Source organism: Caenorhabditis briggsae, assembly GCF_000004555.2.
Source record: "Caenorhabditis briggsae complete genome, chrII, whole genome shotgun sequence".
NCBI lineage: Eukaryota > Metazoa > Nematoda > Chromadorea > Rhabditida > Rhabditidae > Caenorhabditis > Caenorhabditis briggsae.
In genome coordinates, this window is record NC_013486.2 from 1,121,591 (window position 1) to 1,139,573 (window position 17,983).

At 36.5% G+C, this 17,983-nt stretch overlaps 4 protein-coding genes across 4 annotated transcripts in view; 2 read left to right on the forward strand and 2 right to left on the reverse strand.

Moving 5' to 3' along the window:
• Positions 1–2,173: 2,173 nt before the first annotated feature.
• The window catches only part of Cbr-sfxn-1.2, a gene marked incomplete at both ends in the record, with an annotated part of 81,266 nt that continues 65,456 nt past the window's right edge, over positions 2,174–17,983 (forward strand). The window contains 3 exons of the mRNA XM_002629598.1: positions 2,174–2,249; positions 2,809–3,029; positions 3,325–3,546. Coding sequence (XP_002629644.1) covers positions 2,174–2,249; positions 2,809–3,029; positions 3,325–3,546 — 519 coding nt within the window. The remainder of the gene's footprint in view (positions 2,250–2,808; positions 3,030–3,324; positions 3,547–17,983) is intronic.
• Positions 7,144–17,983, forward strand: part of Cbr-gcy-1 — a gene marked incomplete at both ends in the record, with an annotated part of 89,932 nt that continues 79,092 nt past the window's right edge. The window contains 12 exons of the mRNA XM_002629597.1: positions 7,144–7,259; positions 7,553–7,795; positions 8,543–8,775; positions 8,834–8,986; positions 9,938–10,035; positions 10,084–10,209; positions 10,258–10,396; positions 11,234–11,358; positions 11,411–12,058; positions 12,975–13,275; positions 13,500–13,586; positions 14,175–14,389. Coding sequence (XP_002629643.1) covers positions 7,144–7,259; positions 7,553–7,795; positions 8,543–8,775; positions 8,834–8,986; positions 9,938–10,035; positions 10,084–10,209; positions 10,258–10,396; positions 11,234–11,358; positions 11,411–12,058; positions 12,975–13,275; positions 13,500–13,586; positions 14,175–14,389 — 2,484 coding nt within the window. The remainder of the gene's footprint in view (positions 7,260–7,552; positions 7,796–8,542; positions 8,776–8,833; positions 8,987–9,937; positions 10,036–10,083; positions 10,210–10,257; positions 10,397–11,233; positions 11,359–11,410; positions 12,059–12,974; positions 13,276–13,499; positions 13,587–14,174; positions 14,390–17,983) is intronic.
• Positions 15,272–16,229, reverse strand: CBG00857 (the record flags this gene model as incomplete). Its single annotated transcript, XM_002629606.1, has 2 exons — positions 15,272–15,334; positions 15,990–16,229. 2 exons carry the CDS (start codon positions 16,227–16,229, stop codon positions 15,272–15,274), a joined length of 303 nt encoding a protein of 100 aa, XP_002629652.1.
• CBG00856 lies at positions 17,436–17,895 on the reverse strand (the record flags this gene model as incomplete). Its single annotated transcript, XM_045241712.1, has 2 exons — positions 17,436–17,813; positions 17,863–17,895. 2 exons carry the CDS (start codon positions 17,893–17,895, stop codon positions 17,436–17,438), a joined length of 411 nt encoding a protein of 136 aa, XP_045091726.1.

The following is a 17,983-nucleotide window of genomic DNA, read 5'->3' on the forward strand; positions in this document are numbered from 1 at the left end:
TGGAATTCTGAGGTTCTGAGATTCTAAGGTTTTGAGATTCTGAGATTCTGAGGTTCTGAGATTCTGAGATTCTAAGGTTTTGAGATTCTGAGATTCTGAGGTTCTGAGATTCTGAGATTCTGAGATTCTGAGATTCTGAAATTCTGAGATTCTGAAATTCTGAGATTCTGAGATTCTGAGATTCTGAGATTCTGAGATTCTGAGATTCTGAAATTCTGAGATTCTGAAATTCTGAGATTCTGAGATTCTGAGATTCTGAGATTCTGAGATTCTGAGATTCTGAAATTCTGAGATTCTGAAATTCTAAGATTCTGAGATTCTGAGATTCTGAGATTCTGAGATTCGGAGATTCTGAAATTCTGAAATTCTGAGATTCTGAGATTCTGAAATTCTGAGATTCTGAAATTCTAAGATTCTTAAATTCTGAGATTCTGAGATTCTGAGATTCTGAGATCCTGAGATTCTGAGATTCTGAGATTCTGAAATTCTGAGATTCTGAGATTCTGAGATTCTGAGATTCTGAGATTCTGAGATTCTGAAATTCTGAGATTCTGAAATTCTAAGATTCTGAGATTCTGAGATTCTGAGATTCTGAGATTCGGAGATTCTGAAATTCTGAAATTCTGAGATTCTGAGATTCTGAAATTCTGAGATTCTGAAATTCTAAGATTCTTAAATTCTGAGATTCTGAGATTCTGAGATTCTGAGATCCTGAGATTCTGAGATTCTGAGGTTCTGAGATTCTGAGATTCTGAGATTCTGAGATTTTGAGATTATGAAATACTGAAATTCTGAAATCCTGACATTCTGAGATTCTGACATTTCGAAGTTATCGGAATTTTTCGATAATTTGAAAATTATAGAATTTTCGGAATGTTCGGGATTTCTGTATTTTTCTAAAATTTCTGGAACTTTTGGAATTTTTCAGATTCCTCGGAATCTCTGAAACTTTCGTAATTTTAAAGCTCTGGAATTTTAGAATTTTCTGATTTTTTCTCGAGACTTTCACATTCTTCAAAAATTTTGAATATAGAATTTTTTTTTCGAAATATCTTTTTCGAAAATTTTGGTTATTCTGATATGTCGGGATATCAATTTTTCAAAAAATCCAAAAAATTGAAAATTCCAAAAATTCAAGAATTCAAGAATTAAAAATCAAAATATATCTGAAATCTAAAATTCTGAAATTGCAAACACACAATTTCGAAATTTGATCAAATTCAGAATCCCGGAATAAATAATAGAGATTCTGAAATTCTGAAATTCTGAGATTCTGAGATTCTGAAATTCTGAGATTCGGAGATTCTGAAATTCTGAAATTCTGAGATTCTGAGATTCTGAAATTCTGAGATTCTGAAATTCTAAGATTCTTAGATTCTGAGATTCTGAGATTCTGAGATTCTGAGATCCTGAGATTCTGAGATTCTGAGGTTCTGAGATTCTGAGATTCTGAAATTCTGAGATTCTGAGATTCTGAAATTCTGAAATTCTGAGATTCTGAGATTCTGAAATTCTGAGATTCTGAAATTCAAAGATTCTGAGACTGAGGTTTTGAGATTCAGAGATTCTGAAATTCTAAGATTCTGAGATTCTGAGATTCTGAGATTCGGAGATTCTGAGACTGAGGTTCTGAAATTCTGAGATTTTGAGATTCTGAAATTCTGAGATTCTGAAATTCTGAGATTTTGAGATTCTGAAATTCTGAGATTCTGAAATTCTGAGATTTTGAGGTTCTGAAATTCTGAGATTCTGAAATTCTGAGATTTTGAGATTCTGAGATTCTTAGATTCTGAGATTCGGAGATTCTGAGATTCGGAGATTATGAAATTCTGGGATTCTGAAATTCTGAAATTCTGAGATTTTGAGATTCTGATATTCGGAATCTCAGACTTTTCGAAAAAATATCAATTTTCAAAAAAATTTTAAATTTCAGGTCTCAAAACTTGAGAAAAACCTCCAATTGGATATTTCAAAGCTTCCAAATCCTCCGAAAATCGTTTTCTATAACAAAGGACTTTAGAAAAATCTACGTGGAATCATGAAAAAGCAGAAAACTTTTTTTTCGGTAGAAAATTTAAATAAAGTTCATTTTTTATTCGAAAACTTTGAAATTTCCTCATTTTCTTCTGGGGAAAATTATAAAATAGCACCAAAAAACCGAAGAGAAACACAAATGAATGATCTTGTCATCAATCTCAAAACGAAACCGGACATTTCGAAACCACAATGGGACCAACGGACGTATTATGGTGAATTCGAAAATTCCCGAAAATTCTGGAATTCTGATGTTTTTAAATTCTGAAATTCTGAGATTCTGATATTTTGAGATCATGAAATTCTGAGAATCTGAAATTCTGAAATACTGAAATTCTGAAGTTCTGAAATGCTGAAATTCTGAAATTCCGAAATTCCGAAATTTCAGAAATTTCAGAAATTCAGAAATTCAGAAGTTTTGAGATCCTGAGATTTTGAGATTCTGAGATTCTGAGATTCTGAAGTTTTGAGATTCTGAGATTCTGGGAATTCTAAAATTCTGAAAATCTGAAACTCTGAGATTCTGGAAATCCCAAAATTCTGAAATTCTGAGATTCTGAAATTCGGAGATTCTGAAGTTTTGCGATTCTGAGATTCTGGGAATCCCAAAATTCTGAAAATCTGAAATTCCGAAATTTCAGAAATTCAGAAATTCAGAAGTTTTGAGATCCTGATATTTTGAGATTCTGAGATTCTGAAATTCTGAAATTCTGAAATTCTGAAATGCTGAGATTCTGAGATTTACGAAAATCTAGGCCTTCTAAAATTTTCCAGGCCGCGTCCGCCACTTCTTCACACTAACCAACCCTCTGACCCTCTTCTCATCCGAAACTCGTCAGGAAAAATGTCGAGAAATTGTGACTAATTATCGGAAAGGGATAATTAGTGATCAATTAACAGTCAACGAGTTATGGAGAGCTAAAGCCTTGTACGATGCCACGTATCATCCGGATTCTGGAGAGAAAATGTTCTTTTTGGGACGGATGAGTGCTCAGGTAGGCACTTATTATTAAAATATATGAAACTTCCTTTGATTCTATGAAAGAATCACTTTTCTAGCTTATCTAGAACTCGAGATATAGGTTTTTGAAGTTCGGAGAGACGCAGACGACGAGACACACTGTGTCTCTAGACACTCTAACTGTCTGCGTCTCTTCAAAACTTCAAATTGCTGTAACTCGGCTTCTAGACGCCCTAGAAAGCTGGTTTTTGAACTGAATCAAAGGAAATTTTCTATATTTTATGACTGACATTAAAAAGAGACATAATAAAATTTAAAAAAAATTCCAGATGCCCGGCAACATGTTGATCAACGGAATGCTCCTCAGTCTCTACCGTACCTTTCCTGGCGTGGTATTCTCTCACTGGATCAATCAATCATTTAACGCTGTCGTCAATTATACAAATCGTAGTGGAAATGTAAAAACTTCCAATGAACGACTCCTTCTTTCATATCTTTGTGCAACGGGAGGAGCCATGTCCGCCGCGTTGGCACTTAATGCGATGGTTAAGGTAAGAAATTTGGAAGATGATACAAAAACGTTTAATGTCATCTTGTAGGAAATTTAAGAGCTATCTTTTTATAGTTGACAGTTTTTTGATAGCTCTCTCAGTTTTTGAGATATGCGCCTTTAAAGTGAAGAAGAAGGTAACGAGGACGCCTTCAACTTTAAATGTTCATATTTCGCTTAGTGTTGCAGATATCAAATATTTTGAAAAACAAAAATTGTGTAAAATTTTGATATCTGCATTTTGATAGTTAATACAATTTCCTAGAATTTCTACTTCTCGAGTTATATTGGTTTTTCCAGAACAAGAACAGTGTAGCCGCTCGTCTCGTCCCATTTGCCGCAGTGGCAATGGCCAATTGTATCAATATTCCAATGATTCGGAGCAAGTGAGTTTAAAATTTGCAAACTTCACAAAATTTAAAATATTTTACTAATTTACCAAATTTTGATAGCTCAAAAAATAGCGGAGATGTGGAAGGTCAAAGTTTTTTCGCCTTCAAAATTGGGTCCTCTAAATTGAAAGGCGCATATCTCAAAAACTTGGAAAGCTATCAAAAAGTTGAAAACTACAAAAATTTTGAATATAAAATTTTGAATATTTTGTCAGTTGGCATTTTTTTGTTATCTTTGAAGCTGAGCGAGATATACTTTGAAGCAACAACGCGCTCTCGCTTCACTGCGTATCCCTCTCGGGTTTAAAGGCGCATATCTCGAAAACTTGGAAAGCTATCAAAAAGTTGAAAACTACAAAAAAGTAGGATATAAAACTTTAAACATTTTAATATTTTTCAAAATTGCGACAGCCCTCACCAAATTCTCAATAGAGCGCATTTTGCAGCGAAGTCACTGAAGGCCTCGAGTTGCGTGATGAAAGAGGAGAACTCGTTGGAAGGTCTCGGAAAATGGCTGTTCTCTCGATTGCTCAGGTTACGATGAGCCGGATTTTCATGGCTATGCCGGATATGGGTGAGTCACTGTGGCCTAGAATCCTGAATTTCTAGGCCATGGCCTAGAAAACCAAATTTGAGTTTTCTATGTCATAAGGATCCCTTGAACGTTTGATTTTGAGACTTTTCGTGTTTTTGATTGTGTCCTAAATTTTAGGGTTTCCATATTTTTCAAAAAAAAAAAAACAAAAAGTGTAAAAATCCTAAATGTTTGATCTCGGAAATGTCAGGCTTCATTATTCTAGTACAAACCGAGGTGGCCTAGAAAACCAAATTTGGGTTTTTAGGCCAGACCAAGAAAATAAAACTCTGAAATTCTTGAATTCTGAAATTCTGAAATTCTTGAATTCTGAAATTCTGAAATTCTGAGATTCTGGAAATTCCAAAATTCTGAAAATCTGAAATTCAGAAATTCAGAAGTTTTGAGATCCTGAGATTTTGAGATTCTGAGATTCTGAGATTTTGGAAATTCTAAAATTCTGAAATTCTGAGATTCTGAGATTCTTGAAGTTTTGAGATTTTGAGATTCTGCGATTCTGAAATTCTGAAATTTGGAAATTCTGAAATTCGGAAATTAAAAAATTGAAAATTTCCGAAAATTTCGAAAAATTAAAAATTTTCAAAAATCCCAAAACATGGCCTAGAAAAACAGAATTTGGAATTCTAGGCCATGTGTCGGATTCTAGGCCGGCCTTCGTTTTAGGTCAATTGTTGTGTTTTAGGTTACTAGTCGGATCCTATGCTATCATTTTTGTTTTTGATTATTAAAAGATCTTGGATGACCTGAAGCCCGACAGACGATCTAGAAAACAAAATGGCCTAGATTTTGGATTCCTAGGCCACTTGTCGGATCCTAGGCCAGCTTTCCTGCTAGGTCATAGCTCGGTTTCTAGTTTATGTGTCGGATCCAAATAACTAGGATTCCAACACATGGCCTAGGAAACCAAATTTGGATCCCTAGGCCAGGTGTCGGATCCTAGGCCCCCATTCTAAACATCGAGTTTTATTTTCAGTAATGACACCAATCATCATGAATCGCATCACGCGAACTGCCTACTACCGTACCCGTCCATGGATGAAAAAATATTCAGAATACCCGATTCAGACGATGTTGGCCGGAATGGCTCTGTTTTTCACGACCCCGATGTGTTGTGCACTTTTTCCACAAAAAACTGCTGTAGAGGTAAAATTTTTTAATTTCAAAAAAAAAAAAATTTTTTTTGAATTTTTAAAAAAATTACAAAATTCAGAATACTTTTTTTTCAGGTCACGAAACTGGAACCCGCTTCTCAGAATGAGATTTTCTCTCGTGCCGATGCTCCAGAAGTGGTTTTCTACAACAAGGGATTATGAGAAGAAGTCTGGAAATTTGGAGAACTGAAATTTATCTGAAAATCTGAAAATCTGAAAATCTAAAGATCTCAATAAATTTCTTTCCGTTTTTTTCTTCTTTTTTTGGAGAAATTACGTATACAAAAAAAAAGAATACGTAAAAAGGAGGATTCCTTTCTTTTTCAAGGATTTCTGGGAAGAACCAGGAAGAAGCTGAAAATTTGGGAAATTTCGGAGATTCCCAAAACACAGAACACACAAATTTTCATTTCCAGTCGTCATTTTTGTCTGGAATTCCAGAAAAATGAAAGTTCTGGAATTTTTCATACTACTATTATTTTCTTCTGCGAATACTCAAAATTCGACCACGAATTTTGAGTATTCTGTGTATTCGTCGAATTCGACGAATTCTGGGAATAATTCAACGAATCGAAAAATTGTAAGTTTTTCGAATTTTTTGGAATTTTCAGATCTTTCTGAATTAGAAAAAAAAACGTTCAAAATTCCAAAAAAATTCAAAAAAAAATCCAAATACTCAAAATTTCGGCACCGCGACACTTTGAAACCGGTCATTTCGAAACCAGTCAGTTCGAAACCGTGACACTTCGAAACAATGTGACACTTCGAAACCGAGACACTTCGAAACCGCGACACTTCGAAACTATGTGACACTTCGAAACCAGACATTTCGAAACCGGTCATTTCGAAACCGGTCATTTCGAAACTAGTCAGTTCGAAACTATGTGACACTTCGAAACCAGACATTTCGAAACCGGTCATTTCGAAACCGGTAATTTCGAAACTAGTCAGTTCGAAACTATGTGACACTTCGAAACCAGACATTTCGAAACCGGTCATTTCGAAACCGCGACACTTCGAAACCGTTTATTTTGAAACCAGTCAGTTTAAAACCAGTAATTTCGAAACCAGCAATTTCGAAACCTAGACACTTCGAAACCGCGACACTTCGAAACTATGTGACACTTCGAAACCAGAAATTTTGAAACCAATCACTTCGAAACCGCGACGTTTCGAAACTGGTAATTTCGAAACTGCGTGACACTTCGAAACCGGTCACTTCGAAAACGAAAAACGACTCGTTTCGAAATGACCGGTTACGAAGTGTCGCGGTTTCGACACGACGCGGAGCCGAAATTTCAAGAAAACTTTAAAAAAAAATAATTCATTAATTTTTCGGAAGTTTTAGGATTTTCGATTTACGATTTTTCTGTGATTCCTGAATTTTTCGGAATTTCAGAATTTTTAGAGTCACAGGAAACTCTGAAAATCCAATACTTTTTCAGATAAAAATCGGAATCGCTGCCGCCGAGACCAATCAAACCGGCTCTGTTGGTTGGTCGGTGTGTGGTGGTGCCGTCCCGTTAGCAATTGAACGTCTCCGCCAATTCGGATTTGTGGAAAACTTTGATTTTGAGTATGTCTACCGGAAAATGGAAAATATTTCACATTAATTGGTGAAAACATCAAGTTTCAAGGTCTTCTAGGAGCTGAGATATGGTCATTTGAAGTTTTGGCGATCTAGCTGTCTGCGTCTCTCTTGTCAGGCGCGAGAGACGCAGCGTGTCTCGTTATCTGCGTCTCTTCAAACTTCAAACTGCTATAACTCGGCTCCCAGACGACCTAGAAGCCTCATTTCTTTTCCAATCGTTAGCTGAAAATCTGTATTTTAAGATTTTCAAAATTCCAGCTAGAAATAAATAATTCCAGATACATTGTCGAGTACACCGAATGCGATTTGGGAAGTGTGGTTCGAGCGGGAATGAAATTCATCAAAGAGGACAAAGTGGATGTGATAATTGGTCCACCGTGCGCTCAAGCTCTTCGAACAATGTCGATTTTAGCGTCGAATTCCCGAAAACCCGTTCTTGGATACGGATTTGTTAGTGACTCGGATCTCTCAGATGTCATACGGTTTCCATATTTGACTACGGTATTGCCGAATTCGCAAATGTGAGTATTAAGAAAAAACCAGGTTCCTAGGACGTCTGGGAGCCGAGATATAGCCGTTTGAAGAGACGCAGACAGCTAGAGTCAGAGACGCAGTGTGTCTCGTCGTCTGCGTCTGGTTTTTGGACAGAAATAAAGCTCAAAACACACATTTTCAAATGTTTAAAAATTGATCTTTCAAAAAACCAAATTTTAATGAATTTTCTAATAAAATCCCCATTTCAAGTTTTTTTTCTGTCTAAAAACAACCTCTTCTGCTGTTCCAAGAGCAAAGATACAGCGATTCGAAATTTAGAAAGCTAGAGACGCAGACAACGAGACACGCTGCGTCTCTGACTCTCACTGCCTGCGTCTCTCTAAAACTTCAATTGACTATATCTCGACTCCTAGAAGTGCTAGGAAATTAGTTATTGCTTTGATTTGGAGGAAATTTTGTCTATTTTCATTTCATGATACAGTTTGCAAAAATCTTCGACTTTTTCAAAAAATTTCAAAACTACACAAATGGATTTTTCTATCAGGAATGTTATGACCATCTTGAACCCAACATTTTCCAAGAAAAATCAGTTTTCTAGCTCATCTAGGAGCCGAGATATAGTCCTTTGAAGTTTTGGAGAGACGCAGACAGCTAGAGTGTCTAGTTGTCTGCGTGCGCAAACTTCAAATAATCTTATCTCGGCTCCCAGATGAGCTAGAAAACTGATTTTTTCGCTATTCAAATTGAAATTTGCTCTAATTTCATTATTACAGGCTCGGTTTTGCAGTTGCAAAAGTCCTCCAACAATATCATTGGTCCAGAGTTGCCATGTTATACTATCAAAGTGACATACAGTACTGTTCAAGTGTTATGACAGATGTGGAATCGACCCTAAGTGATCCGGAAGCAGATTTCGATGTGAATATTGTGATAAAAGCGGAAATTTATTTGAATGATAACCAGACGACAGATATTGTGCTACAATCGGTGAAGAGCCGCGCGAGAAGTAGGTTTTTTTGTTTAAAAATTGAATTTTCAAAATTTCAAAATTCCCATAATTACAGTAATCCTCTGGTGCTCTCAAACTGCTTTTGAGAAAAGGGACTATCTTTTGAAAATGTCTGGTCATGATATGATAAGTGATGAGTATGTGCATATAATGCTTTCAATGAGGAATATAGCGTTTGGTGTTCAATCTTCGTTAGGCAAAAGTGTGTGTAAGTTTTTTGTGAAAATTTAAGTTAAAATACTGAAAAAAACCAGGTTTCTAGCTCTTCTAGGAGCTGAGATACAGTCGTTTGAAGTTTCAAAGAGACGCAGACAGCTAGAGTCAGAGACGCAGTGTGTCTCGTTGTCTGTGTCTCTCCAAACTTTAAAAGGTTATATCTCAGCTCCTAGATGAGTTAGAGAGCTGAGATACAGTCGTTTGGAGTTTATAGAGACGCAGACAGTTAGAGTGTCTAGTCGTCTGCGTCTCTAGCATTCCAAACTTCGAAGGGATGTATCTCGGCCCCTAGACGACATAGAAACTTGATTCAACTTGCAAATATATTGTGAAATCTAGTATTTTTGGAATTACAAGTTTTCGAACACATTCTTGAATTTTTTTTTAATTTTTCGTAAAATTTCAAAGATTTTCTAATTTCACAGATTTTACTCAATTTCCGCTTGATCGTAGTTCAAGAATCACTTTTCTAGCTCTTCCAGGACCCAAGATATTGTCATTCAGAGTTTTGAAGAGACGCAGACAGTTAGAGTGTCTCGTCGTCTGCGTCTCTCACCCTCCAAAACTTCAAAGTGATGTTCCTCGGCTCCTAGAAGAGCTAGAAAGTTTGTTTAACTTGCAAATGAGAGCTAGGAAGCCGTGTTTTTATGTTTTCAGAAAATTGAATCCATAAAATATAAACTTCAAAAAAAAAATTCAGAATAAAAATCTTCTAAAATCTGAAACACGGTTCTCCAGCTTTCATTTGCAAGTTAAATCAATATTCTGAGTCTTCCGGAACCCGAGATAACCCTAGTTAAGTTTTGAAGAGACGCAGACAGTCAGAGTGACTCGTCGTCTGGCGTCTCTAGCCTGCCAAACTTCAAAAGGCTGTATCTCATCTTCTAGATGGCCTAGAAACCTGGTTCAACTTGTAAATGAAAGATAAATTTTTGATTTTCAGTTTCCCAATCTGGCCTCACCCCAATCTGGGAATCATTCTCTGAGGGAACCGATGGTTTCGAGTCAATTGCCAAGCAGGCGGCTCAGCGGATGTTGGTGGTAAGATACCAGATTTTTTTTCTGAAATTCCAAAATTCCAATTTTCAGCTCGATGTGAATTCTGAAGTCACCGATAAAGCATATTTGCATTATATGCAAAATAATATAATAAGAGCTGTCAGAGAAGCGCCCATGAATTGCTCAACAATGGCTTGTATGAGTGCAAATAATACAGTAATCCAAAGAGGTTTTGGTTGAAAAAACAAAAATAAAATTTTTCAGGTCATGGGAGCTTACGCACGTCATCTGTTCGACGTCGTCTATTTATATGGCGTTGCACTGACGCATACGAATTCCACGGATCCTGAAGTCTACTCTAATGTTGATGTGATAGTCCCCCAGTTTATAACTTCGTTTCAAGGTAAGGAAAATAATAAGAATGCAAAAAGAAACAAGCTTCTAGCTCTTCTAGGAGCCGAGATATGCGCGTTTGAAGTTTTGAAGAGACGCAGACAATTAGATTGTCTCGTTGTCTGCGTCTCTCGCCTCCCAAACTTTGAGTGGCTGAATATCGGGTTCCAGGCGTCCTAGAGACTTGATTGTTACACCAAAATGAAGCGGAAAATGTGAGAAATCTGTAAAACCAAAAATATTTAAAGTTTTTAAAAATTATGCTGAAAATTTTTTTTAAACTACAATAACAATAGAATTCAAAAAAAATGACTATGAATTAGCACATCATTATCTCTCATTGGCAAGTTAAAACAAGCTTCTAGCTCTTTTAGGAGCCGAGATATAACGCTTTGAACTTTTGGAGAATAGAGACGCAGACAACAAGATACTCTAACTGCCTGCGTTTCTTCTAAACCTTGAATGGCCGTATCTCGGCTTTCAGGCGTCCTAGAGACTCGATTTTTCCTCCATTCTAAAGACAATGACTTCTGTATTATGCTAAATTTAATTTTCAGGAAATATCATAAAAACTCTAATTCTTTCACAGAATTAAATTATTTAGATTTTTTTTCTGATTCTCTTTTTTCTAATTTGTCATCTTTTCAGATTTTTTTTTCGTCCACAAACCAAGGTTCTAGCACGTCTAGCAGCCGAGATAAAGCCAATTGAAGTTTTGAAGAGACGCAGACAGTTTGAGTGTCTTGTCGTCTGCGTCTCCACCCGTTGAACTTCAAATTACTGTATCTCGGCTTCTAGAAGAGCTAGAGATGTGATTCTTTTATTTATATTCTTTTCTAATTTACAGGAATGACAGGAGAAGTTAAAATATCAACAAATCTAACAAGAATGTCAATTTTTCAATTATACGGATTGAATGAACATTATGATCAAGTGGCTTATATCAATTTTACATTTCTCAATGAGAAAATGGTAATTGGGATCAAAATTTTCAAACAAAAAAAAAGTTAGAATCCTTTTCCAGAACGTCTCCTTGTTCTACAAAGACGAGGGTCCCACCGTATGGCACTTCTACAGTAACCACAGGCCTTTGGATATTCCAATCTGTGGATTTCTTGGAAAATCCTGCCCAGTTTCGTTTTTCCAACAATACCAACTTTTGATAATTGTGGCACTTGTCGTAATTATCCTAATGCTAATTACCCTAATCATCGGCTGCTGTTTTATCATGTCCAGTCGACGGGCTGAGCAATTAAGAATCAATTCGGAATGGCAAATCCCGTTTTTGAGTTTAATGGAACCGGAAAATCGCAAAAACGCACATCACACCAGCAAACGGTCCCTACAATCCGCCCAGACTGGGGAATCCAAAACTACGGCAGTTAGTGATTTTTGTGAGAATTACACAATTATGATCTACGAGAAGGATATGGTGTTAACGATGAAGTATCAATATATGAATTTAACAAAATCGGATATGGAGAAATTTGTGAAATTGAGAAAGTTGGAACATGAGAATCTCAACAAATTTATCGGATTATCGATTGACGGATCTCAATTCATCTCGGTCACTAAACTATGTTCCAGAGGATCCCTTCAAGACATTCTGTCTCGTGGAAACTTCTCGATGGATTACTTTTTCATGTTTTGCATTATCAAGGATGTTGCGGAGGTGGGTTTGGTGAAAGAATGGGGTTTCTAGGCCTTCTAGGAGCTGAGATACTGGAATTTCAACATCTGGTAGTGAGAGACGCAGACAACGAGAGCACTCTAACTGTCTGCGACTTTCCTAAACTTCAAAACGATGTATTTCGGCTCGCAGACATCCTGGAAAGATGATTTTTTGACAGAAATAGAATACACACTTTCTATTTCACAGTTGTCAAAAAACTTTGAATCCATGCAACTTTTCAAGATTTGGGATTTTTTTTCAAAGTTTTTTTTCAAATGAAAACTACATATATGACCAGAAAACTTGTTCTAAATTGGGTGATTTACAAGAAAAACCAACTTTCTAGCTTTTCTATGAGCGGAGATACAGCGATTCAAAGTTTAGGAGGCTAGAGACGCAGACGACGAGACACACTGCGTCTCTAACCTCGGAAACTTCAAGTGGTCCTATCTTGGGTTCTAGAAGAGCTAGAAGGTTGATTTTTGCATCAAATCAACGGCCGAGATAGTGTTTTGAAGCTTTAGAGACTAGAGACGCAGACAAGGAGACACCCTAACTGCCTGCGTCTCTTCACAACTTCAATTGGCTATATCTCGACTCCCAGGCGGTCTAGAAAGCTGATTTTTGCGCCAAACAGAGCTGATGACATGTCAATTTTTTTGAATCCAAAATCACAAGCTCTAATTTTTTTTTGAATCTGAAAAAGTCGAAATTATGGACCGCTTGATTTTTCTACTGAATTGTCTGAAATTTTATTGTGTTTTCTATCCTTACATTTTTCAATGCGTTTTTAGCAAGTTGATCTAAAAGTTAAATCGCTGTAACTTGGCCTGAAATTGACCGATTTGAGCTCTGATAGCTGAGTTTAAATCCTCATAAAATATTTTTTCATCTTTATAAAGTTTTAAACTTTCAGGGTCTCAACTATCTCCACAAATCCTTCCTCCGCCTCCATGGAAACCTCCGTTCCGCCACCTGTCTTGTAAATGACTCCTGGCAAGTGAAGCTCGCCGAATTCGGAATTGAAAATCTTGTCGAAAATGAGATCCCACCCAAGAAACGACTTTTGTGGGTCGCCCCAGAAGTGCTACGTGGCTCACTTACAGTATCCCAAATGGATCCGAGTGCCGATGTGTACTCATTTGCAATTGTTGCCTCGGAGATATTGACTAAAAAGGAGGCATGGGATTTTTTGGACAGGAAGGAGGATTCTGAAGGTAGGCGTTCAGAAAAGTTCAGGTTTCTAGGTTAGCTAGACACCGAGATACAGTGCTTTGAAATTTTGGAGACACGCAGACAACGAGACACGCTAGCTGTCTGCGTCTCTTCAAAGCTTCTAAGAGCCGTATCTCGGCTTCTAGATGACCTAGAAGCTTCTTTTTTTTATGATCTTCATCATTTTAGAAGCTCTATGTTTTCCATCACATTCCGAAACTTTCAGAAATTGTGTACATGGTCAAAAAAGGGGGTGTATTTCCGATCCGCCCAGAACTTATCACCGACATTCCTGATGTGAACCCAGACCTCATTCGCTTGGTCAAAGATTGTTGGGCAGAAGATCCAGAGGACCGTCCGAATTCTGAAAGTATTTGTGGGACACTGAAAAGTTTGAAGCCAAAATCGAAATCGAATTTGATGGATCATGTGTTCAATATGTTGGAAGAGTACACACAGACTTTGGAGGTGGAGGTGGAGGAGAGGACCAAGGAATTGACATTGGAGAAGAAGAAGGCAGATATTTTGTTGAGCAGAATGTTGCCAAGGTACGAGTTTGCACAAAAACCGAGTTTCTAGCGCAATTAGAAATCGAGATAGAGGCATTTGGAGGAGAGGCACAGACAATTTGACACTAATTTATTGAAACACTAAATTTTATGTATTAATTGGAAAAAAAACCAAGTTTCTAGCTACACTAGGGGCTGAGATACGGTTGTTCAAAGTTTTAGAAATGAGAGACGCAGGCAGTCTCGTCGTTTGCGTCTCTTCCAAACTTCAAATAGCGGTACCTCAGCTTTTAGAAGGCCTAGAAAGCTGATTTTTGCGCCAAAAAAAAGCTGATGACGTGCCAATTTTTCTGATAAATTATCCCAGAGTTTGCAATATTCCAGACAAGTAGCGGAACGCCTAAAAGCTGGTCAAACCGTGGAACCGGAGGGATTCGATTCAGTGACCGTATTCTTTTCGGATGTCGTCAAATTCACACAACTATCTCAAAAGTGTTCACCGTTTCAAGTGGTGAATTTGCTCAATGATTTGTACAGTAATTTTGATACAATCATCGAAGAGCACGGCGTTTATAAAGTCGAATCGATTGGTGATGGATATCTTTGTGTTTCTGGACTACCCACTAGAAATGGTTATGCACATATTAAGTGAGTTGTTTTGTCATTAGAGCGCATTTGCTGAAATTTGAGATTTTCAGACAAATCGTGGACATGTCCCTTCAATTTATGGAATACTGTAGGAAATTTAAAATTCCACACTTGCCAAGAGAGCAGGTCGAATTGAGGATTGGTGTTAACAGTGGTGAGAGAGATACAAAGGCTCCTAACTCTGTAAAATTTATAACTTTCCAGGACCCTGCGTAGCTGGTGTGGTCGGTTTGTCGATGCCCCGTTACTGTCTATTCGGTGACACAGTGAACACAGCCTCCAGAATGGAATCAAATGGAAAACCATCTCAAATCCATATGTCAGAAGCGGCTCATTCTCTTTTAACCTCTCATTATCCCCACCAATATGAGACTAGTTCTCGAGGAGAGGTTATAATTAAAGGGAAAGGAGTTATGGAAACATTTTGGGTTCATGGAAAGTTGGAAGAGGATGTGGTGGAGAGAATTAGCACGCCTGAAATCAAATTGGAGCCAATTTTGAAGAAAGAGAAGGAAATCCGATCTGTCAGTTCGCATGGATCACGACCTTCAAGTGTTATCGATCCGCTGCAGGATCATCGGAAGTTTAAGAAAGATCAACCGATCTATTTTGTTTGATTAGTGGATTTTTTGTTAGAGTTTAATAAAGATTTTTTTCAAAAAGTAAAGTATGACATTTTATTAAAAATTTTACACAAATTTTGGAAAAAAAATCAATAAGTATGTGGTGGTGGTTTTGGTCCTTCCTGCACAGAGACTACAACCCATTCCAGAGCTTCCTTCACTGGATCAGATGGATGACGTGAATATCTTCCAGAATCCGACAATTGCATTTTTGAAATTTACAAGTAGACGTCCTCCACTTCTTTCACATTGTTGTTGGCTCCCGCGATTTTTTTGCCGTTCTGAAAAATTCGAGTTTTTTTAAAATTTCAGAATTTTTGAAATACATAGTGAAGTTTTCGAAGTTTTGTAAAAATTTGGGCACTTTTCAGATTTTTCGGAATTTTTCGGAATTTTCTAAATATCACAATTTCAGAAATGCAGAATTCTTCAAATTTCAAGAGTTTCAGAATCTCAGAACCTCAGAATTTCCAAATTTCAGGGTCTTAGAATCTCAGAATTTCAGAATCTCAGAATTTCAGAATCTCAGAATCTCAGAATCTCAGAATCTCAGAATCTCAGAATCTCAGAATCTCAGAATCTCAGAATCTCAGAATCTCAAAATCTCAATATCTCAGAATTTCAGAATCTCAAAATCTCAGTATCTCAGAATTTCAGAATTTCAGAATTTCAGAAATCCAGGATTTCAAAATCTCAGAATCCCAGAACCTCAGAATCTCAGAATCTCAGAATATCAAAATCTCAGAATCTCAGGATCTCAGATTTTCATAATTTCAAAGTCTCGAAGTTACAGAATCTCAACATTTCTGAATTTCAGATTTTTTTGAGTTTCAGAATTTCAGAATCTCAGAATTTCAGAATCTCAGAATCTCAGAATCTCAGAATCTCAGAATCTTAGAATTTCAGAATTTCAATTTTTCAAAATTTCGAAATCACCTTATCCACCCATGCGCCACACTTGTCCTTGTTCTGCCCATCTTTTGTACAAAAATGAAAAACTTGCCATGTGTCCTCAGTTTCAGAATTCAATAATCTTTTAATTCCAGTCGAAGAATTTTTGGCTCCTTCGTAATTTGTAGAAAGCACATAGGATCCACCAACAAGAATTGGTGGTGCATACAGTTCTTGAGAAGACAGTACGGTAGAAATAAAGATGAGCAATAGGAGAAAAACCATTTTGAATCAAGAATTTGTTTTTCAACAGATATTCTGATCCTTTTTATACGGAAAAAATTAGATCAGAGGCAGTTGATAAGACAAGGAAGGAAGTGATAAGGAAGTAATAACAATGAGATTCGCCGAAAAAAAAAATATAATCAGTGATTTTTGATCGGAGAGAATTGGGAACTATTTCAGGGAAATTCTGAAATTCTGAAATTTCGAAATTTCAGAGCTTTCAAGTTTTTAAGGTCTGAAACCCAGATTTCTCAGGATTTTATAGTTTTCAATAATTCCGAAATTCTGAAATTCAGAATTTCAGAATGTCAAAAATTCTAAATCCTGAATCTGAAATCTGGAAATTCTAAAATTCAAAAATTCTCAAAATTTCAGAATCTCAGAATCTCAGAATCTCGGAATCTCAGAATCTCAGAATCTCAGTTCTCAGAATCTCAGAATCTCAAAATCTTAGAATCTTAGAATCTCAAAATTTTAGAATCTCAGAATCTCGGAATCTCAGAATCTCAGAATCTCAGAATCTTAAAATCTTAGAATCTCAGATTCTCAGAGTCTCAGAATCTCAGAATTTTCGAATCTCAGAATCTCAGAATCTTAAAATCTTAGAATCTTGGAATCTCAAAATCTCAGAATCTCAGAATCTCAGAATCTTAAAATCTTAGAATCTTGGAATCTCAAAATCTCAGAATTTCAGAATTTCCGAATCTCAGAATCTCAGAATCTCAGAATCTCAAAATCTTAGAATCTTAGAATCTCAAAATTTTAGAATCTCAGAATCTCGGAATCTCAGAATCTCAGAATCTCAGAATCTTAAAATCTTAGAATCTCAGATTCTCAGAGTCTCAGAATCCCAGAATTTTCGAATCTCAGAATCTCAGAATCTTAAAATCTTAGAATCTTGGAATCTCAAAATCTCAGAATCTCAGAATCTCAGAATCTTAAAATCTTAAAATCTTGGAATCTCAAAATCTCAGAATTTCAGAATTTCCGAATCTCAGAATCTCTGAATTTCAGAATTTCAGAACTTCACAATTTCAGAAGCACAAAGTTTCAGAATCCGAAAATCGAAAATTCCTACTCAAAAAAAATCTGACAATAAACAAAGATCCTAAATTCCAAATTCCGAAAATTTTCAAAAGTTCCAAAACTTCGAATTTCTTGAGAAATCCAAAAAATCCAAATTCAAGAGAAAAAAAAACATTTATTCTAATCTCTTCCAGTTTTCAAAGAAATCGTTTCAGCCGAATTTCCAGCAGTAGTATTAGTTACAGTAGCCGATAGACGCATAGTTTTCGTTGATTTTTCCGAAATTGCTGTATTCATTTTTTCGGGAATCTCTCCGGAAATTGCAGTTTTCGGGTGGTTTTCTGTCTCCTCCTTGGCCGTTCTCATCGGTGGTTCCACGTCATCTGATTCAGAAGACGACGTCGTCGTTTTTGAAGACGTTCGTGGCAGAGCTTGAGCAGTTTTAAATGAGAGATTCTGAAGAGGTGCTGGTGGTTGGATGACGTTGACACGAGAAGCCGAATCGACTTCTTGAATTTGAAAATCGACTTCTTCGTCGGTGTATGTTAGACCGCCACGCTGAAAGGAATTTCAGATTTTTTGGAAAATTAAAAAATTATGAAATTACGAGAATTTTGATATCCTCAACATTCTCCAACATTCTGATTTTTCTAAAGTTTTTCTGAAATTTTAGTTATTCCGGGATTCTGAATTTGATCAAATTTCGAAATTGTGTGTTTGCAATTTCA